Source organism: Panthera leo, chromosome B3, assembly GCF_018350215.1.
Source record: "Panthera leo isolate Ple1 chromosome B3, P.leo_Ple1_pat1.1, whole genome shotgun sequence".
NCBI classification, from domain to species: domain Eukaryota; kingdom Metazoa; phylum Chordata; class Mammalia; order Carnivora; family Felidae; genus Panthera; species Panthera leo.
Genome location: NC_056684.1, coordinates 95,050,727 through 95,071,776, shown reverse-complemented (window position 1 = coordinate 95,071,776; position 21,050 = coordinate 95,050,727). Strand labels below are relative to the sequence as shown.

The 21,050-nt window shown below is 35.4% G+C and overlaps 1 protein-coding gene across 1 annotated transcript in view; it reads left to right on the top strand.

The window, feature by feature from the left end:
• Positions 1 to 21,050, top strand: part of MDGA2 (MAM domain containing glycosylphosphatidylinositol anchor 2) — an 855,787-nt gene that overhangs the window by 347,694 nt on the left and 487,043 nt on the right. The window contains exon 2 of the mRNA XM_042943085.1: positions 12,727 to 12,866. Within this exon, the coding sequence (XP_042799019.1) occupies positions 12,727 to 12,866 (140 nt within the window). The remainder of the gene's footprint in view (positions 1 to 12,726; positions 12,867 to 21,050) is intronic.

The following is a 21,050-nucleotide window of genomic DNA, read 5'->3' as shown; positions in this document are numbered from 1 at the left end:
TCAGTCCAGAGGGATAAAAAAAAATGATGTAATCAGTACCTGTGGCTTCAAGAGTGCTGATCTCATAAGATGTGGTAATAATTCATAAGGGGCAAGGAAGATGTGGTTCAAAGAACCTTGGATGGTTCACTGACCGCATGATACATAGCTTCTGACATTATTAGGAGGAAGCCATTTCACAAGTTTGATTTAGAGGGAGAAGACCTAATCAAAGGTTTTAAGGATTAAATGCTGCCCTCTCTTGCAGTGTTATAATAGGGTCTGTGTCTCCATTACCGTGCCCCCACACTGACTCAAAGCCCAAAAAGAACAGTGCCATAAAAGCAAGATAGTGTTTGTCTCAGCTTGTTGTTGAGGTTGATAGTCTACGGCCTAGGCTTCAAAGTTTCTGGAGTAGTTATTTTTTATTTTTCTAAAATTTATTAGAGACACGATTCAACTACTAGTTGCAAACAATTCAGAATGTGCTATAGCATCCAATAGAAAGCCAGGAACTTGTGTATAGGGTATCTCATTCCTACCCAGGAATAGGAATGTGCAGTTCCCCATAATAATTACCTTCAAGTTGGGGTACGCAGCTTAGTCCACACGAATCCTTTGTGAGCAAAATACAAGATTAACAAAATATTTGATGGGCTTTCAAATATTTGCTAGGTGTAAGTCAGATATTTCCCCTGTAAAATACCAGGAAGAACATAGTCAAGGGTTTGGGCTAGGAATGTCCACATAGAGACAAGGATGTAGGGAACTGGAGGCCAACTAAGACTTGGAGGTCCACGGTTCCTCTATGGAACACACATAAGAGGTTGTCAAATGCTCTATTTGAAAAAAGGAATGTTAAAAACCTTAGATTCAGTGAAATGTGTTTTTCATCTATAAAACATATAAGAGTCTTTGAAGTTTTAGCTATAGATATTAATAGGTTATGCTTCTAGGTGAAAACAAAGAGATATTTTTGATGAAATCCGAATTTGCAAATATAGAAACCTCCATGTAATAAAATTTAAAATTTTTATATTGTTTCACTTAAGAAAAATAGGACACAAAATGTTATTTTGTGGAATATAGTTTAGATTATATTTTGCTGTTATGTGTTTAATTTTCTGCAAAGTTAGTACCCTGAATGGATAATATTAGAAAATGACATTACAAGGTAGTTCTTTTATACAAAAACATTATTGGTTTTATTCTTGTTTTAACATTACAACTTAAATTGCATTACTGATTTTTGTGTTTAACTTCAAAATTTCATGCACATAGTTGTATTATTATTGAAGGTCATTTTATTTTCTGTTCTTAGTGTTGTTTATGTATTTCACACTTGTCCTACACACCTCCCCTCTGGCACCCACCCACTAGTTTGTTCTCTATTTAAGAGTCTGGTTTTTTTGTCTCTTTTTGTTTGTTTGTTCATTTGTTTTGTTTCTTACATTCCACATATGAGTGAGATCGTATAGTATTTGTCTCTCTCTGACTGACTTATTTTGCTTAGCATAATATACTCTGGATCCATCCATGTTGTTACAAATGGCAAGATCTCCTTTTTATGGCAGAGTAGTATTCCAGCGTGTGTGTGTGTGTGTGTGTGTGTGTGTGTGTGTGTGTATACCACCTCTTCTTTATCCATTTATCTATAGATGAACACTTGGGCTGCTTCCTATCTTCACTATTGTAATAATTCTGCAATCAACAAAAGGATGCATGTATCTTTTCAGATTAGTGTTTTCATTTTCTTTGGGTTAATACCCAGTAGTCGAGTTAGTGAATCAAATGGTAATTCTAGTTTAAATTTTTGAAGAACCTCCATATTGTCCTCCACAGTGGCTGTACCAGTTTGCATTCCCATCAACAGAGCATGAGGGTTGCTTTTTCTCCATATCCTCGCCAACACATGGTATTTCTTGAGTTTTTGATTTTAGCCATTCTGACAGGTGTGAGGTGATATCTCATTGTGATTTTGATTTGCATTTCCCTGATGATGAGTGATATTGAACATCTTTTCATATTTCTGTGGGACATCTGTATATCCTTCTTGGAAAATATCTGTTCAGATCCTCTGCTTGTCTTTTAATTTGATTATTTGGGCTTTTTTGGTGTTGAGTTGTGTAAGTGCTTTACATATTTTGGATATTAATCCTGTATCAGGTATATCATTTGCAAATATCTTTTTCTTTTTAGTAGGTTATCTTGTTGTTTTGTTGGTTTCCTTTGCTCTGCAAAAGCATTTCATTTTGGTGTAGTCCCAATATTTTAATTTTGCTTTTCTTTCTCTTGCCTGAGGAGACATACCTAGAAAAAATGTTTCTATGGCTGATGTTAAAGAAATTATTGCCTAGGGCTTATTCTAGGATTTTTATGGTTTCAGGTCTCACATTTAGGGCTTTAATCCATTTTGGATTTATTTTTGTGTAGAGTGTAGAAAAGTGGTCCAGTTTCATTCTTTCACATGTAGCTGTCAGTTTTCCCAGCACCATTTATTGAAGAGACTGTCATTTTTCCCATTGTATATTCTTGCCTTCTTTGTCATAGGTTGACTGACCATATAGACATGGGTTCATTCCTATGCTCTTTATCCTGTTCCATTTATCTATGTGATTATTTTTTGTGCTAATACTGTACTATTTAGATTAGCTTTGTAGTATATCTTGAAATCTTGGATTGTGATACCTCCAACTTTATTCTTCTTTTATAAGATTACTTTGGCAATTCATAGTCTTGTGGTTCAAGACAAATTTTAATAGTATTTTGTTTTAGTTCTGTGAAAAATGTTGGTATTTTGATAGAGATCACATTAAATCTGTGGATTACTTTGGGTAGCATGGACATTTTAGTAATATTGGCTTTTCAATCCAGGGACATGGAATATCTTTCCATTTATTTGTGTCATCTTCAATTTCTTTCATCAGTGTTTACTTGTACAGAGTACAGGTCTTTCACTTCCTTGGTTACGTTTATTTCTAGTTATTTTATTAGTTTTGGTGCATTTGTAAATAGGATTGTTTTCTTAATTTCGCTTTCTGCAAATTCATTATTAATATACAGAAATGCAACAGATCTGTGTATTAATTTTGTATTCTACAACTTCACTGAATAAATTTATCAGTTCTATTAGTTTGTTTGATGGAGTCTTTTGGGTTTTATATAGAGAATATCATGCCATTTGCAAATAGTCAAAGTTTTACTTCTTCTTTACCACTTTGGATGCCCCCCCCCTTTTTTTTCTTTTCTGATTGCTGTGACTAGGACTTCCAAAACTATGTTGGATAAAAGTGTGAGAGTGAACATCCTTGTCTTGTTCCTCATCTTAGAAGGAAAGCTCTTCAGTTTTTTACCATTGAGTATGATGGTAGCAGTGATTTTTAATGTGTGGCCTTTATTATGTTGAGGTATGTTCCTTTAAACCTGGTTTGTTGAGGATTTTTTATCATGAATGGATGGTGCACTTTGTCAGATGTTTTTTATACATGTATTGAGATGATCATATGGTTTTTATCCTTTCTCTTGTTGACATAATATACCACATTGATTGGTTTGTGAGTATTGAACCACCCTTGGATCCCTGGAAAAAATCCTATTTGATCATGGTAAATGATTTTTTAACATATTTTTGGATTTGGTTTGCTTATATTTTGTTGATGAATTTTGTATCTGTGTTCATCAGAGATATTTCATGTATATAATTACATTATTATTGTTACTTTCTTTTGATGACAGATTTTCTTCCATCTTAAATAGTGTCTGTTGCATATAAACAGATAACTTGAGTTAAAATTTTTAACTTAAACACTTTTCTTTAAATACTTAGCTGACACTAACCTAAAAAATCATATTAACTTCTGTTATTTAGAAAACATTAATAGCTCCTTTCTAAAAGCAGAGGCTTCAGGGTTTAATTTTCTTACCTTACTTTTGGGCTTTGGAGAGTCTCTCAGGGGAGCTCAATTAACTTACAACAATGCTGCTCAACATGTACTGAAGAAATAATGCAAAATATTTAAAACTTTTCATATTAAGAGCCTTTTCTCAAAGTCATATGAGGTAGATACGGCCTTCTTTTGGTTAAATCCAGAATAATCAATAGGATCTTAGTACTTTTATTTTATTATATATAAAATATATTTTTATATTTTGTAAATATAAAAAGGTATTTCTCTGATGTGAATAGGAATATTGTGTTAATCAAATATATAGGTTGAGGGGAAAGGGGGAGGGAAATGAGTTCACACTGATGCTGAAATAGTAGTTAATTAAAAGAAATCAATGAATCAAAAAAGTCAAATGTCAGTTTCTAACTGATTTTTTTTTAGAACTAAAAATTGACTAAAATAATCTGTATGTTGTTTGTGTATCAGACTATTGCCCTATTTGGGATTACTTAGGGCAATGACAGAGGGATTTTAACTACATTTTAAGGAAATTATTAAAATAGACATACAAGGGGCGCCTGGGTGGCGCAGTCGGTTAAGCGTCCGACTTCAGCCAGGTCACGATCTCGCGGTCCGTGAGTTCGAGCCCCACGTCAGGCTCTGGGCTGTCCGTGAGTTCGAGCCCCGCGTCAGGCTCTGGGCTGTCCGTGAGTTCGAGCCCCGCGTCAGGCTCTGGGCTGTCCGTGAGTTCGAGCCCCGCGTCAGGCTCTGGGCTGATGGCTCGGAGCCTGGAGCCTGTTTCCGATTCTGTGTCTCCCTCTCTCTCTGACCCTCCCCCATTCATGCTCTGTCTCTCTCTGTCCCAAAAATAAATTAAAAACGTTGAAAAAAAAATTAAAAAAAAAAAAAAAAAAAAAAAGAATAGACATACAAATTGAACATTTTGTTTATGGGCATGTTTCCATATGTGTTTATATTCATGAGTGTAGTGAGTATATTAGTGGGATTTAATAAGTCTATGTTGTTGTAAAATGTAGAGTAAGGGTATAATTTCATAAGATCCTTATAGTCTCGTGGAGGCAAAGGCAGATAAACTAAGACTGAAGGAGAGGTAGAAGACCAAAATAATGCCAAATCTAGCAGCTTACCATCTTCTATTTTCCTTTTATAAATACAAGCAATAGGCAGAAGCCAGGCTGCTGTGGTCTGAGGATAGCAAAGCAGACGCAGAAGGATGGCTTAGAGTGTGTACTGTTATTTCTAAGCACTAAACTGTAAAGGAAGGACAAGGAGAGGCCTTGATGGGAAGATAAATGCTCTTGGTTTGTCTCTGTTTTTCTTTTCTTTTTAAAATATGGGTTCATTTAAGTATATTTATGTGTTGTAGGGATTAACCTTGATTGTATTTTTTATAGAAGAAATTAGATAGTTTTGAGAGATTTCTGCATATGTGGTGCAGAAATTGACAAAAGTTAAACTTGTAAAAGAGTAAACAGAGGAAAAAAAAGAAGGAAAAGAAGAACAGGTAGGATTTTAGGAAAGTCAATTAAAAAATTTTTTTAACGTTTATTTATTTTTGAGACACTGAGAGAGACAGAGCAAGAGCAGGGGAGGGGCAGAGAGAGAGGGAGACAATGAATCCGAAGCAGGCTCCAGGCTCTGAGCTGTCAGCACAGAGCCCGACGCAGGGCTGAACCCATGAACTATGAGATCATGACCTGAGCCGAAGTCAGACGCTCAACCCACTGAGCCACCCAGGCACCCCAGGGAAGTCAATTTTAAAAGAATGATGAAGAATTATAGAAAATAGTATAGTATTGCATAAAGTTGTTTATGTTGGAAACACAAACATTATGGTTTGTTTACTATATAATGTAAATAATCCGTCTTTGCAGGGCGCCTGGGTGGCTCAGTCAGTTAAGCATCCAACTTTGGCTCAGGTCATTATCTCCCGGTTTGTGAGTTTGAGTCCTGCGTCTGGCTCTGTGCTGACAGCTCAGAGCCTGGAGCCTGCTTTGGAGTCTGTGTATCCCTCCCTCTCTGCCCCTCCCTGACTTGCACTTTGTCCTCTCCCTCTCTCAAAAATAAACATTAAAAAAAATAAATAATTAGTCTTTGCAGTTCTGAGATGATGGTATGATATTGTTAAAGGATTCCATTTTATACTTACGTTCCTTTTCACTTATGGGCGAACCTGAATAGAAGTTTTACTTTTTGCCCTAAGTTGGTTTGACCTACTAAGACTTTTCTCTCTCCATTGAGTCTTACCTCATTCATCTTTTGACCCCATTACTCTAATACCATATCTCACTCAAAATTCACCAAATGCCATCCTAGCTCTCATAGGCAATGACCTTTTGTTTGTGATCCTCCTAACTGACAACCCTGTTGTAAGTAACATTTTGGACAGTTCCCCATGCTTGAGCATCTCTTTATGTAACTTAAAAAATTTTTTTAATGTTTATTTATTTTTGAGACAGAGAGACAGAGCACGAATGGGGGAGGGTCAGAGAGAGAAGGAGACACAGAATCTGAAGCAGGCTCCAGGCTCTGAGCTGTCAGCCCAGAGCCCGACGTGGGGCTCGAACTCACAGACCACGAGATCATGACCTTGAGCCCAAGTCGGACGCTTAACCAACTGAGCCACCCAGGCACCCCTCTTAATGTAACTTTTAAAGAACTACATTTTCTTTGTTTTCCTTCTAGTTCTCTGACTTTACAAACGTATTAAAATCTTTTTCTTGGCATCTCTGTATTAAGAATTCATACTCCTCTGTTTCTATCATTATCCTCTTCATTTCTCACTTTGCATTCTCTGTTTTCAAGGTTTCGCCTATTCTCTTGTTGTCAACCACCCACTACTCTGGAAGTTCTAAATCTTTATGTACAGCAGTGACTTTTCCGTTGTTGGTCAGCTCACCATTAGCATCTAAAACTGAATTCTTCACCTCATCGACGAAATCTTCCTATTCTCTTCTTCCCTGTGTTTGTTATATCGGAATATGTAATATAATGCGCCTAAGAAAAAAGATACTAAGCAAATTGTTGTAAACAACAAGAAGGATAAATATGGACTCTGCCTAAAGACACAATACTTAATTTAAGTATTGAATTGGAAGATCATACTGAAAAAAGGAGGGAGGAGAAGACTCATCTTCTATCTTAAACCAGTCACTTGGGTGAGAGAGAGAAATTAAGAAAGGAAGACACCATTTTTAGAATTACTATTTAAATGTGCTGTATTGGAGATTGTGTGAAATAAGCAGAAGAGGCCAATTATTGACAGTGTCATTAGCTAAATGTAAGATGTTCAGCAAAACTGAGAAGCGTTTTATGGAAGCATGTGATCACTTAAATCAAAAATGGAGAATGGGAAGAAATTTGATTATTGTTATGTTTGCTTGAAAAGCGCAACTGAATGCTTGCTAAGAGAATGCTGTTAACTAACAATGTCAACTGTATTATCTCTAGCCATGTGAGAGCAGTGAGGTGTGAGATGTTCTATCTCTGTCTCTGTGTCTCTGTCTCTTGACAGAATGTGTGAGAGATGCTGGTGCTGGGTGGTTCCCTGATGTCTTTACCAGGGCTTCTGAGAGGGGGCCAATGAGCATCCCTCTCCACATTGCCTGTCCCAGGAAATCTGGGACCTGCATCAAGAACATAAGCTGTCTTGACCTGGTGTTGAAGAGTGTCAAGATTATATTGGCAACTGGATTTCCAAAGAGAGTAGTTGGATCAGGGATTTGAGGGACTTACCAAAGTACAAAGCTCTTATCTGGAGTTCTTAGACAAGAGAAAACTCCTAATACCAAACCTGTTTACTGGCTAATAGCTTGCCTGCTATTGGAAAACGACTTTTTTGAAAATGCTTTGCAGCTAAGTCTTTTCTCTACCAAAGTCCTCCCCTCCATGATTTGGGCTCAGAACGCCTGATCTCAAATCTTTTCCACCTATGAATAATGTGGAGTATGTAGTGATCAAGAGAGCATTTTATTTCTATTCTTTTTTTTTTTTTTTTTTTTTTTTTTTTTTTTTTTTTTTGTAAAATAAGGTCTAGGCCCAACATGGAGATCAAACTCAGGACCGTGAGGTCAAGAGTTGTATTCTCTACTGACTGAGCTAGCCTGGTGCTCAACAGGCATTTTCTATTTAAACAGTCATCTCCCACCTAGTTAACTGAAGTGTAAACTTCTGTGTCATCTTAACTCCTCCTTCACCCCACCTGGAGTTAGTCTTCAACTCCTGCCTAACAAAACCCGCTGAAGTAGGTCTCTGCCCTCATTTCCATTCCTAGGACTGTACGGCGTCTCTGCTGTGTCTCGAGACATAATGGCAAGTTGAGAGAGTGGCGCCAGTGTCAACATTTAGAGTAAGTTATAAACTACGTGGGCCACATTTTAATGTAGTTATTTCCTAAACACTGCAGGCAGTCTCTTGCAGACGTGCCTTTGAATGCACTGCTTCCTCTTTCTGGAGTGTCCTCCTTTGTTCCCACCACATGGTTTCAGACCTAGGTTACATGTCACTGACTCATGTTAGAAACCTCCAGGCAGATTTAGGCATCTTCTGGGTTGTCCTCTTATAGTACTTTTCACTTTCTTCTGTTAGAGTACCACCCTTCTTTCCTTCCTTCCTTCCTTCCCTCCTTCCTAATTGGACAGACCCTATGGGCTGTAAGCCGCTAAAAGGTACAGCTCACAACATTAATTTTTATATCCCCAGGACATAGCCTTCTGCCTGATCTACAGCAGTTGTTCAGTAAATATATGCTTGAAAGTCTGTATATGAGAATGAAAGCCTAGAAATGCTCCTGATTGTTGCCATTGGAGCATAATTTCTTTGTGTCCTTTCTCCAACAGCATACAGAGAGAATTTGGTTTAACTTTCAAAAGTATACTCTAACAAGATAAAAGAATATCTCTCTTTTGCCCTTTCAGGCTGACCTTTTGAACCCAAAGCCAATTTACTCGAATTAAGGGAGTTGATGTGATTAGTGTTAGGAAAGATTTTATGTAATGGGATTTGGTTTACTTCAAACAAATTTGGATGAATATGAGTCTCATGCAATATTTTAACATTTTAATTTATTGCTGACTCTACAGGGCAAAGGGGATCATAACCCTTAGTCCAATTTCAGGATGATGAATTGAGGCTTTTTTCAACAAGGCAGAGGATAAAAGATGACGTGCTTCAGTTAGAGTACTGCAAATTGCATTTATATTTAGAGTTAAGTAAATTCAATGCCATAATAGTTGATATTTTGCTAAAATAGGATGTTGGTGTCATTATAGTGATATTTGCTAAAACATAAATTTGGAATTAATTATGAAATTAAAATAAATTATTAAATGTAAATCTACTCTGCATTCTGAATCATGTGATATGGAGCAGATGCCAAAAATGGTGCTCATCCTGGCAATGATATGCTTAATGTAAAATTAGAGTGTTAAGGAAAAGGAAAATCACTGGGCAGTACATATCTCCTGAAGAAAAGAAAGGAGAATCATTGCTAAATAATCCAAGAAGGTGTCAGGAACATTGGTCTAAATATCTGTCTGGGAATTCTAGATGGGAGGATATGTGAGCAAAGCCTCTCGTATCTGATGGATAGCAGTTGCTCAATAAATACATGCTTGAAGATCTGTATATGAGATCAAAGGCTTAAAATCTCAGTGCTCTTTACCTTACCCCTGGTGGGCTGATGTTACAGAGAAGTATAGTTTCAGATTGAATAGTCAGTATGAGGACCTTTACAGAACTCCTCGAGGCATTCCTCTGTGAAACGTTATGCAGAGACATCATGGATCCTTAGGCAGGAAGAGGACATGTTGAAAATAGAAATTTTCAGCATATTATTTTGGCAGTTGTGAGATTTCTTGGGTTGGGCACATACTGGAGGCAGGATGATGAAGTGGGACAATATTACTTTGGTTGTTTGTAGCAATTATAGTGTTTATGTTGTTGGTCTACTTGCAGTGCTCTACTTCGTGAACACTTAATCTTTTTCTTCCCTCTAGTGTAGTGTAAGTCTAGTTTAGGAGTTATTTAGAGCCCTTATTTAACTATGTCAGACATAGTTTTAATAGCATGAAGTAGTGAAAAGAACAAAGGACCAGTGGTTCTGATCTCATTTAGGCCACAACTAGCTACAGGCCTATGAGCAGGTCACTTGATGTCCCCAATTTGGAAATAAGAGTGTTGACCTGGATGAACTAAGACCTTTTCAGTTGAGCTTTCTGCAGACCAAAGAGTTAGTGAAAGCTTCCAAAATACTCCTCTTATCACTGAGCAATGAAAGTTACTAAGCACATATTTTAATGCATACTAGGAAAAATACATCTTCCACTCCTAAACTTTGGTAGAATATTCTGCCTTACCATAAGATAGACAGTAGGTTCATAATGATTACAATATATAGGCATTACCTTTTCTAAGAACGTGTTAAAATATAGAAGAAAGTAGAAAATTAAGCCTTGTACATGAACACAGTGTGCTTATTGTATAATTTTCATGTTTTAAATAAAGCTACTTATTTGCATAATGATGCTTTGGAAAGATATATCTTAAAATAACAATGCTATTCATTGATTTGAAATTAAAACAAAAATAATGTGTAAATTAATCTGGAAAAATTGTCATGTTACTCTATAATTAGATGTATTAGTAAATGTGTGCTATCACTTATTAAGATACATTTGGCATAGAATAATATTTCAAAGTAGTGAATCTGTATTTTCTATTTCTGTTTTGAAAATGTTTATTAATTGTCATCAGTTTGTTAACCTCTATAATACGTATACAGTTTTATTATGGATGCTTAAAAATAAGTAGCTCTCTGATTTTGCTTCTTTGAAGTTTAAGTTTGATCCTTATAGGAAATGATATGTCAGAAACATTGTGTGCAGTGTATCAGAACACCCAGAAAAACGCTGCAGATAAGGATTTCTAATGTCATAAAACTAAACAAATTATTACAGTGTCTAGACAGGGTCCAAAGACATGGTGAATTTTTTTTTTGATAAATTGATTTTATAGATCAAACAAAACATTTGATTTTTTTGAACATAATTTAATGTTCAAACCAATGAAATGATGCATGCATGAAATTTAGTTACTTGACAATATTAAAAGGAAAATGATATTTTATTCCTTGGAGTACTTTCCTTGAGTCAAGAAATACTTATAAGACTTAGAAAATTATTTTTGATCATCTGGCCTAAGTAGCACTGGCATCGTTATCATCTGGGTGCTCGGCAAAAATGCAGATTCTTGAGTTTTCTGCATCCATAACAGATCTCTGGCCATACCTCTGAAATCTGGATTTTAAACAGGTTTCTGGGGAATTGTTTTTGTGCATAGTGAATGTAAGAATTACTTTTCTAAATCTTCTTATCTTCCTGCTGGAAATCTTTACATGTCATTTGATGCTGGGTGTTGGAAACTGAGATCCTGAATTTGAAAGTTGAAGAACAGGACTCAGCTTGGGGATCCAGAAAGAACTTGAAATACCCAATGATTTTATTATCTATAGACTTTTCTATCAGTTTCTGTTTGAAATTGAGAACGATAATAAAATATGTTTTTCGATTGTTAATGCTATATACATTAGTTTATATAAAACAAAGTATTAGATATTGGAAACTTTTTCTTTTGTATTACTTTCAGAACACAGATTTTTCCAGAAGAAATTTTCCCATAAGTTGGACTTATATTCATTTTATTTCCTCCATAGAATCACCAAGTTCAACCAAATTCTACGATATTCATGATCTTTTTAATGTTACATAAAGAATTCCAAGTGTACTTTCATTAATTTTTAAGCAACCATAGCATCTACTGACAATACTGATGTTTAGGTTAAGATTGCTACAGGAAATTCTTGAGATTACTATCCTTTACCTGTAGATGTAGCCTTTCCACTTGCCTTTAATTAAAATAACCCTTTCTCCTCCATTCCCAAATGTGTTTATTACAAATAAAAATCCTGAATTCACAAATGAGAATGATCTCCAATTTGAAGCTAGTAACTGACATTTATCTCTTTGGTGACAGCAAACATATTTTATTATCTAAGTGTTTCTTATGACTGGAAGAGTTTTTGCATATAGTGGATTTTCAGTGATAAGTAAGTCATTTAATGCTAGTCAAGTTTTATTGGCCTGTGTGGTATTGAAAGAGGAGAAAATAACACTTAGGAATTTGGATAGCTTCATGAGAACTATGTCTCTCTTGAGTCAGAATTTTATACTTGGGAATCAATGATTTATTGCCTTCTTCAATGGCTTAATTCAACGATCATCTTTTGCTCATATCAACACAAGAGTCTATAAATATTGAAAGCTAAGTTGATGTTCAATTCCTGACAACAAAATCTTCTCATTCATTAGCACTCTATTTGCACCACAAGGCTTACAAAATTAGTAGAAAAATGCCAGTGTTTTTCATTTAAATTCCTTTATTCTTTCTATTGGTCTCTGGAGGTTGCACTACTTAGATTTTGGGCAGCGTCCTTTTCTATATTAAATTTGGGGTTTCAGAAAAGGAAGGACCTCTCCCATTTTAGCATTCAGATCTCATCATGCAGTCTTGTAATGATGATGAGTTCCTAAGTCATGAGTTTTCTCCTACCATCATGTTCCCCTTTGCCATTTTCAGAATGTATTGGTGACTGTTAGAAAAGTTTAAAGCTTCCTGTCCAGCAATATCTTTAATCCCTTGGGGTTGCTCAAAGTGTTAAGACTGATGGATCTGACTGTGGTAAAGTCTAATAAGAATTGCTCTGACAACGAAGATGATTCATGGGAGGAGAGTTTACTTACTTTTTTTATATGTCTTGTCTCTCTTCTTCTTGACTCGACAGCTCCCCCAACGGTTCGTATTGTGCATTCAGGCTTGGCCTGTAACATTGAGGAGGAGCGCTACTCTGAAAGGGTCTATACTATACGGGAAGGAGAAACCCTAGAACTGACCTGTCTGGTCACAGGACATCCACGTCCACAGGTGAGTCCCGAACCGTGACAGTGAGGGAAACTCTCATTGACCTTTCTTGCAAGTCAAAAATGTACATATTTCAGGAGATTTAGCTAAAAAAATTGTGTGTGTGTGAGAGAGAGAGACATTGAAGTCACTGCGTGTCTGCAGTGCAGGATAAGGGTGGTGATTGCTGAACATTCACGCTTGAAGTATTCACTTGGATAAGATGAAGAATTTTTTTGTTTTGGTATTGTGAGAAATTTGGAAGACACTTCTAAGGAAGCTGTTAAAAAGACAACTACAAAAATATCTCAGTAAGATAACAATTCATATGGCAATGAGTTTATTTTAGAATGTGGAGCATGATTTCATGATGACATAATTGCAGCTGAGGAAGCATTTGTTCTGAAGAATGTGGTGCACGAGGTCACATGCACTTTCCTTACTCCTCATCATTATATTCATAGAAAACTTTGAAAAACAAATGTTTGCAGGTGTATGCATTCAGGCTTTCAGAGTCATCTGCTACAGCTTTCATAAGCTACTTTAATAGCAGGAACAGAAATTGAGACTTTCAAAGGGCACTAAAATTATAAATAATGAGCAAAGCAAAAGTTTGTAGGAGTGAAAGAAAGAGTTAGGCAGAAGGTAATATAGTTAGGCTGTGTATTCATGATGTAAAAATTTAATTCAGATTCAATACAGAATATTCAGGATGTTTTAGTAATTGCCGATTCTTATTGTCATATATTTAACCTGCCTGGTTCAAAATCTGCACTGGCAATCAATACGGACACTATGATGGAAGAGAGATCTCATTTGGTGGCAAAGCTGCATATTTTAAGTATTAGTGTTACAAGAAAAAAAAAATCCATCTAACACCACTACAGAGGAGAAAGTAAGGGGCAGTGTGGAGATTTTGTGAACTCATCATTTTAACCTTCTCTTTTGCTCCTACCAACCATAACTCTTAATACGCAAAGATGTTTGACCTTACCATTGTGACCTGAAGAACAAATAAAAATAAGCAAATGAACTTCATAGAATGAAGCAATAGATGGATAAATAAGACCATGACTAAAACTAAAACGGTAAAATATAAAACTTAATGCTACTCTGTTGGTAAAATGAAAGACCGTAAAAAGTAATCTAGAAAATATGATTATTAAACCTAATTGTTATTAAATTTTAAAAATAATTATTAAAATTAAAATTCACAATGGCTAAAATGATAAATTATAATACTTGCTTTTAACTGAAAATTGATTAAAGAATAAAATTACATTAATAAATTTGAGTTCTATACAATTTGACCTATTACGATTAGACTTCATGGAAAACAATGGTTGCAAAACTATACATACAAGGACAAAAATGATAGTTATTAAAATTGGATATAGAATAACTTATATGTCAGACCTTTGTATTTTAAAATTCATATAGAAACAATGGACTTCAATAAAAATAATTTTGCTAAAATTTAAAAAATGATGACATTAACTCAAGAATATTATCTCACAGAAAATTTAGTGCTGTTATAATTTGATGATAGTTTTTGTATTTGTATACATAGAATAACAATTCCAAAATCAAAGAGTTGGGATCAAAATATGAATGTCCAAATCTAAAAGAAGCCACAAATTGCCAAATGAGAGGCAGTTTGTGGCAAGAGAAGACTCTTTAATCCTTCCATCATTCCCACACCGAACCCACCAAATTCAGCACCTTCTAAACTACAAATTACACTTAAAAATGCAACTTTCGGGGCGCCTGGGTGGCGCAGTCGGTTAAGCGTCCGACTTCAGCCAGGTCACGATCTCGCGGTCCGTGAGTTCGAGCCCCGCGTCAGGCTCTGGGCTGATGGCTCGGAGCCTGGAGCCTGTTTCCGATTCTGTGTCTCCCTCTCTCTCTGACCCTCCCCCGTTCATGCTCTGTCTCTCTCTGTCCCAAAAATAAATAAAAAACGTTGAAAAAAAATTAAAAAAAAAAAAGCAACTTTCTATCTTTTTAAAAAGTCATCCCTGCTGTCTGCTCCCTCATCTCCATCCTTATGTTCCCTTAGTATTAGGAATTTCTTATTTTCTTCATGCATTTTGTCTGCAATGATTCACAATCTGGAGTATAATCTCTGATGTCTGGCCAATCCAAAATAATTCTGTAACAAAGAAGTAGATTATTGCCTTATGTGTGTGTGTGTGTGTGTGTGTGTGTGTGTGTGTGTGTTTGTGTGTGTTTTTTTTTTTTTTCTAAGCAGTTCCATTGCTGGAACCATTTCAGTGTTTTCTGACCCTAGGAAAAAGTTGTCTCAGTATTGTTATTTCTTCATTCCTAGAAGTAATTCAGGCATTCACAGGTGACACAGTTTCAGTTTATATCACCCGCTTGAAAAATTAACCAGGCCTCTTCTTTGTCAACAAACTGTATAAGGAAAGCTGACAGAACAGCTGGGCATCGACATCCTGGCCAAACACTAAAGGGCATGCTGATAGCAGCTGGTCCTGAGGATGGTTTTTCTTGGCTGAGGCCATGAAGCTGGAACGACCTCCTGGCTGTCTTGGCTCATCTGAATGTGATAGGTTGGGAATGCACTGGAAGAGTGAGGTACTCCACTCTTCAGGAGATTCCTTAATCTGTTGTCTATTCCTGTTGGCAGTGAGAGTCATAAAAGTCCCCATTTCCAGAAGTGTTCAAAGGCAGCATTTTTTTCTAGATTAAAAAAAATTCTCTTCAAAAATATATCATCTGGCAATATGTAATGGCCTGAAGATATTATCGTATGCAAGGGAAATAAATAAAGGAGAGGAGGGTACAGTGCAGTAGTTAATAGTATGGCACTGGGACCAAACTACCTGGGTATGACCCTAGATCCACTGTGACTGCCCGCGTGAGTGTGGGAAAGTTCCTTGACCTCTCTTTTCTCTATGCCTCAGGTGTCTTATCTGTATACAAAGGATGATGGTAAACATCATACCTATATCATAGAATCCTTTTGAGAGTTAAATGGGTATTGTAAATATGTATGTACATATATATATATATATATACACATACACATATATATGTAGTTGGCATGTAAATAAGCATTATATTGGTATGTAATAAGATATATGCTGGGTTTTTATTCATTGTTTTAAAGCAATTTATGATTAGACTTTAAAGTCTAGAGTTGAATATGTAAGTATGAAAATAAGTAGATTTATAAAGTGGTTCTTAGCATTCCTGTGGCCTACTTTAAATTAGACCCATTTAAATAAATTTCAATATTTTTTGTGTTTTAATACTCCACAGAGCTTTTACATTTCTGTTAATTACCTTTGCTTAGCTTGCAAGGACTAGGACTATGTTCAGACTACTTCATTTAATGAAGGTTTATTATAACATATATGAAGAGGTAAGAAAGCAGGGGGAGGCAACGATTTGTTAGTAAATCTCTAAACCTAGTATTACCTCTACATGTCCATAATTTCAAGATTCAGCTACCCACTCTCTTTCTCTTTCTTCTTTTCTTTTTTCCTCCATCACTCCCTTTCTCTTTTCTTCCTTCTTTCCTTCCTCTCTTCTCTCTCAATATTATCACATCAATAACAAATGAATTCTTAATATAGCTCTCTTATACGTGATTTAAACAATGAGATATTTACAAAATGTTCCCTGTCACTGTCCCACTCACCTCCCAGAGGTTTATGTTAAATAGTTTGATGTATCATTTTGCAGTCCTTGTTAGGTGCATTACCATAAATCTGATTGTATATGTTAATGTTTTAGTTTCATTTTTTAAATTAGGTAATGAAAAGTATTATTCGGTGGCTAGAATTTTTCACCTGTCCACGTGTCCAAATCACCAACTATAGATCCAGCTTAGTGGTTCTCAAGGTGTGGTCCCTGAAGAGAATGTGTTAGAAAGGAAAGTTCTTGTGCCCATCACATCAGAAAATCCTGTGTTGGGGCCAGTGATCTGTCTTGTCACCAGTACTCTGGGTAATCCTGATGTACCCTGAAATTTGAGAACCACTGACTTAGATCACTATTTTCACAGAGGCTGAATTATACTTGGTATGGATGCACTAAATTCTACTGTACAGATGCACTAGGTACATGGAATTGCTGCTATTTTGTTTAAAATTGAATTACTTAGATATTTTTACTATTACAAATAGTAACTTAGTGAGCGCTTCTGGTATTGTGTATGTGTTTATGCACGTCCTGATTACATGTCTGCCAGTGTCATTGTAGGATAGTTTCCTTCTTCAAAATGGCATTTATCCAAAGTTGAAAGTGACTTTACCTTAATTCCTTAGCACAAGTGAATCTTTAAAATTTTTGCTAATTTGATGTGAGGAAGTGAATTATACTATATGAAGTTTCAATTTGCATTTTCGTAATTACCAGTCAATTTGAACATTTTCCCACCCACGTATCAATCATTTGTTCATCTCCTTTGTCCGTTGATTGTCTTTATCTACCTTCTTTATTTTCTTATGGGTTAGCTGCTTGTCTTCCTACAGACCCGTAGGGACTTTTTACGTCCTATAAAAATAAATTCAGTATCTGAAAATTATGTTGCAAAATTTATCTACCAGGATGTGTCTTTTAATATTGCTTATGTGACTTTTACTTGGATAATTTTGTTTTTAAAAGATGAATCATTTTAATCTTTTCAATTTTGGCTTCTGAATTTTATACCTACTTTCATAAGATCCCTTTCATGTCCATGTATCTTACATTGTATACTTCTTTTCTAACAGCTTATATAATTGCTAATGTATTTAATGATTTAATCATTAGGGAATGTGTTGTCCATGGTACAAAGTATTAGTCTAGTGTTTTCTCTCTTTTTTTCTTCTTCTTTCCCTCTGCCTTAATCCAGACAGGAGAGTCAGCATTCCACCCTACAGCTTTAAAATGCTATTTTTTTATTTTTACAAAATTGAGGTATAATTGACATATAACATTATATTAGGTTCAGGTGTACAAGAGAAATAATCACCACAGTTAAGTCTAGTTAACATCTGTCACCGTACGTGGTTACAATTTTTTTCTCTCGTAATGAGAGCTGTTAACATTTTAATTATTATATAGTGTGTAACATTAAAGCATTTTTAAAAGTTCTTAAAAATGCTATTTTCACCACTAATAAAATTTAATTATTCTTTTTTTAATGTTTATTCATTTTGATAGATAGAAAGTGCATGAGCAGGAGAGAGGCAGAAAGGGAAGGGAGAGACAGAATTCCAAGCAAGCTCTGTGCTGTCAGCCAGAGCTTGACGTGGGGCTTGATCTCACAAACTTTGAGATCACAACCTGAGTGAAAATCAAGAGGCAAATGCTTAACTGACTGAGCCATTCAGATGCCCCAAAATTGAATTATTCTGTTCTACCATTCTACTTATCCCTTCTCCTACCATGCCATGCTATTTTAATTTCAATGGCTTTATATTACACTTAGCTATATATAGCTTAGCTATATATATATATAGAGAGAGAGAGCTATATATATATATATATATATATATATATATATATATATATATAGCTATATAGCAAGTCACTCCTTTTTGTTGTGTTTCTGTATTTGCTTGGTTGGCCTCAGACATTTTTTCTTCTCTTTGATATTGGAAATGAGCTTTTTATATCCCCCACCCAAATAAATACTGGAACTTTAATTGCATTGCATTTTTCTTGCTATGGGACCGTGCAATAGAAAGTATGGAAAACTTTTACAAAGAACTTCTCAGTAAGACACTTTGAATATTTCAAACTTCTCAAACAGGAAGGCAGTTTTATTGTAATGAGTATAATGTGAAGGTCTTTGAATTTATTTTAATAACAAACCTGGCTATTTATATTTGAAAGGCTTTTCTTCTCTTTTCAAAAACAAAACAAAACAAAGATGAAATGTGCATCAACCAAAAAGCTCTACTTTTATACGTTGGCTTTCTGGGTAAGATTTCATTTGAATATTACTTTTCATCACTGTAATATTTTTGAAAGCGATTCCTTAAAATATGATTATGTATATCCCAAGCACCTACCTAAGAATAATTAATATTGTTTACTAGCTTATTACAGTTCATCCTAGGCATTGTTCATTTTATTGATTAAAAAAATAAGGGTAAGGCCATTCAATTTTACAATGGGATCATATTCAGTCATTTGATTGCTATATAAATGTATTCTTGACTGTCAAGACTGTTGCTGAGTTATTGATGTTTTTATCCTTGTTAATTCTGTATGCAGATTTTAAAGTGATAAATTTGCCATAATGAATATATTAGCAAGCCTTGGTAACAGGTTTTTCAGTTTTAAACCATTAGTGCTATCTGTGTGTTCTCCTTTGCAAATATTTTGTACATCTTGGTTCACATTTCCATATGTTTTTTCTTCTGATTCAGTCTGTTAAATTTCTTACAATAAAATTAATGCATGCACATGAACAATAGAGGTCTTAGATTGTTGGATTTATGTCCAATTAAATAGGCAGAATTGGAATCTGTTATCTAATCAGAGATCATCAAATGTTGCATCTCTTCCTTATCATGGTTTATAGAATTCCATACAATATTCTTTTATCATCTGTGATAAATCTATCTAGGCTGGATCTCTCTGCTTCATCATATAAGAGACTCTCCAACTAAAACAGCTAATATTTTTTCAATGAATATTTGGATAGGATTTGGAAAGACTTTAGTATATGTCATATTTAAAAATATATTAATCACAAATTCCATATCAATAGCTACCTTCACGGTCTGTCCTCCCTCACACATACATGCACACCTAGTGTCTTCTCTTGGATGTACTCCTTTAAGTTCATTTTTCCATGCGTAAATGCACTTACCACAGCTCATTTAGGAGGAAGGATTTACAGTCTTTCTGAAGGTTGATGTCATACCTTCAAATAGTTTTGTTTCTATTGATTTTTATACACAATGTGGAAACTACTTTTTGGTTCAACACTTTTCTCTAAAACTGCTGATACTTTTTACTCCCAGTATATCAGCATTGACCAAAGAGTTTTTTAAAAAAAACATTTAATGGATTCTCTATTTCATGAATAGAGAGTCTGTTTTGCTCCTGAGGAGATTTGAATGTGTTTATAGGTATTTCAGATTTCATCTTTTGTTTAATTCCATGGACAGTCTTTATGCTTATAAGAAACACTGATCATCCATTCCAGAAAACTGCTCAAAAAATGTTAATCTACTTAATGAAGGCTCAGGGAGGTGGAAATGTTAGCATAGATTTATTATGAAACTTGTTTTTAGAGAGTTCCCAAGGGATACTTCTGTTACTATGAGGAATGCACTGGTCAGATGGGCACTGGCATCTTTGCGAAGCTCATGGGTGACTGTCCTTGGGAGACCAGGGTTTCAGTAGGGGATGCTGCCATAGAAGTAGAATCTCTAAAATCAGCAGGATGATAGGATTCAAAAATGGCAGAGTTTGGGTTGTCACACTTAACCAACAGATTCAATGTGGATATAAATAGCATAATGAGCAGCAAGGTTGGAGTAGCAAGCATGTTGCCTTTATCTGTAGGGCTTTGTTGATGAATGATAGATTATAGTGTGTTTAGCGGTAATATATAGGGGTAGCTGACTAGAGTGGTTCTTGACTCATATAAACAGACAAACAGAGGTAACGAGGTAAGGAGGAGGTTGATTTCCACTCTACAAAAAATCACAGTCACGCAATTTCCAAATCTAAACTTGTTCACAGAGCCAACACTCATTGTTGGAAAAGGAAGCCAGATTTCTTTTTTTTTTAAATTTTTTTTATTAGTTTTCTTGGAAGCCAGATTTCTTTGAGGAAAGACCTACAAATATCACTACAAGCTCACACCAAAAATAGTAGCTGAATCCTTCCCCAAGGGGATTTGTGGCCATTTGTCATAGTAATTTACCTTGGAGAAAGAAAAATACCAAGCCTTTTTGAAGGCTCTTCAAGGTACAGAGATTGAGTTGACACAGAAATCAATGGATTTGTAATACTGACATAGAGTGGAGGTTTATGAAGCGAGATGATCAATGGGGTCCTGGCCCAGAGAAGTGGGTTTATGGTCATCTCTCCAGACTCCCAAAAGTGTAATTGGGAGGGACATACTTAGCAGCTGGCAGGATCCCCACATTTGTTACCTGACATGTGGAGTAAAGTTCAGAGTCATTATGGTAGGAAGGTGGAGTCCTGTAAAATTGCCTCTCCCAAACCAAA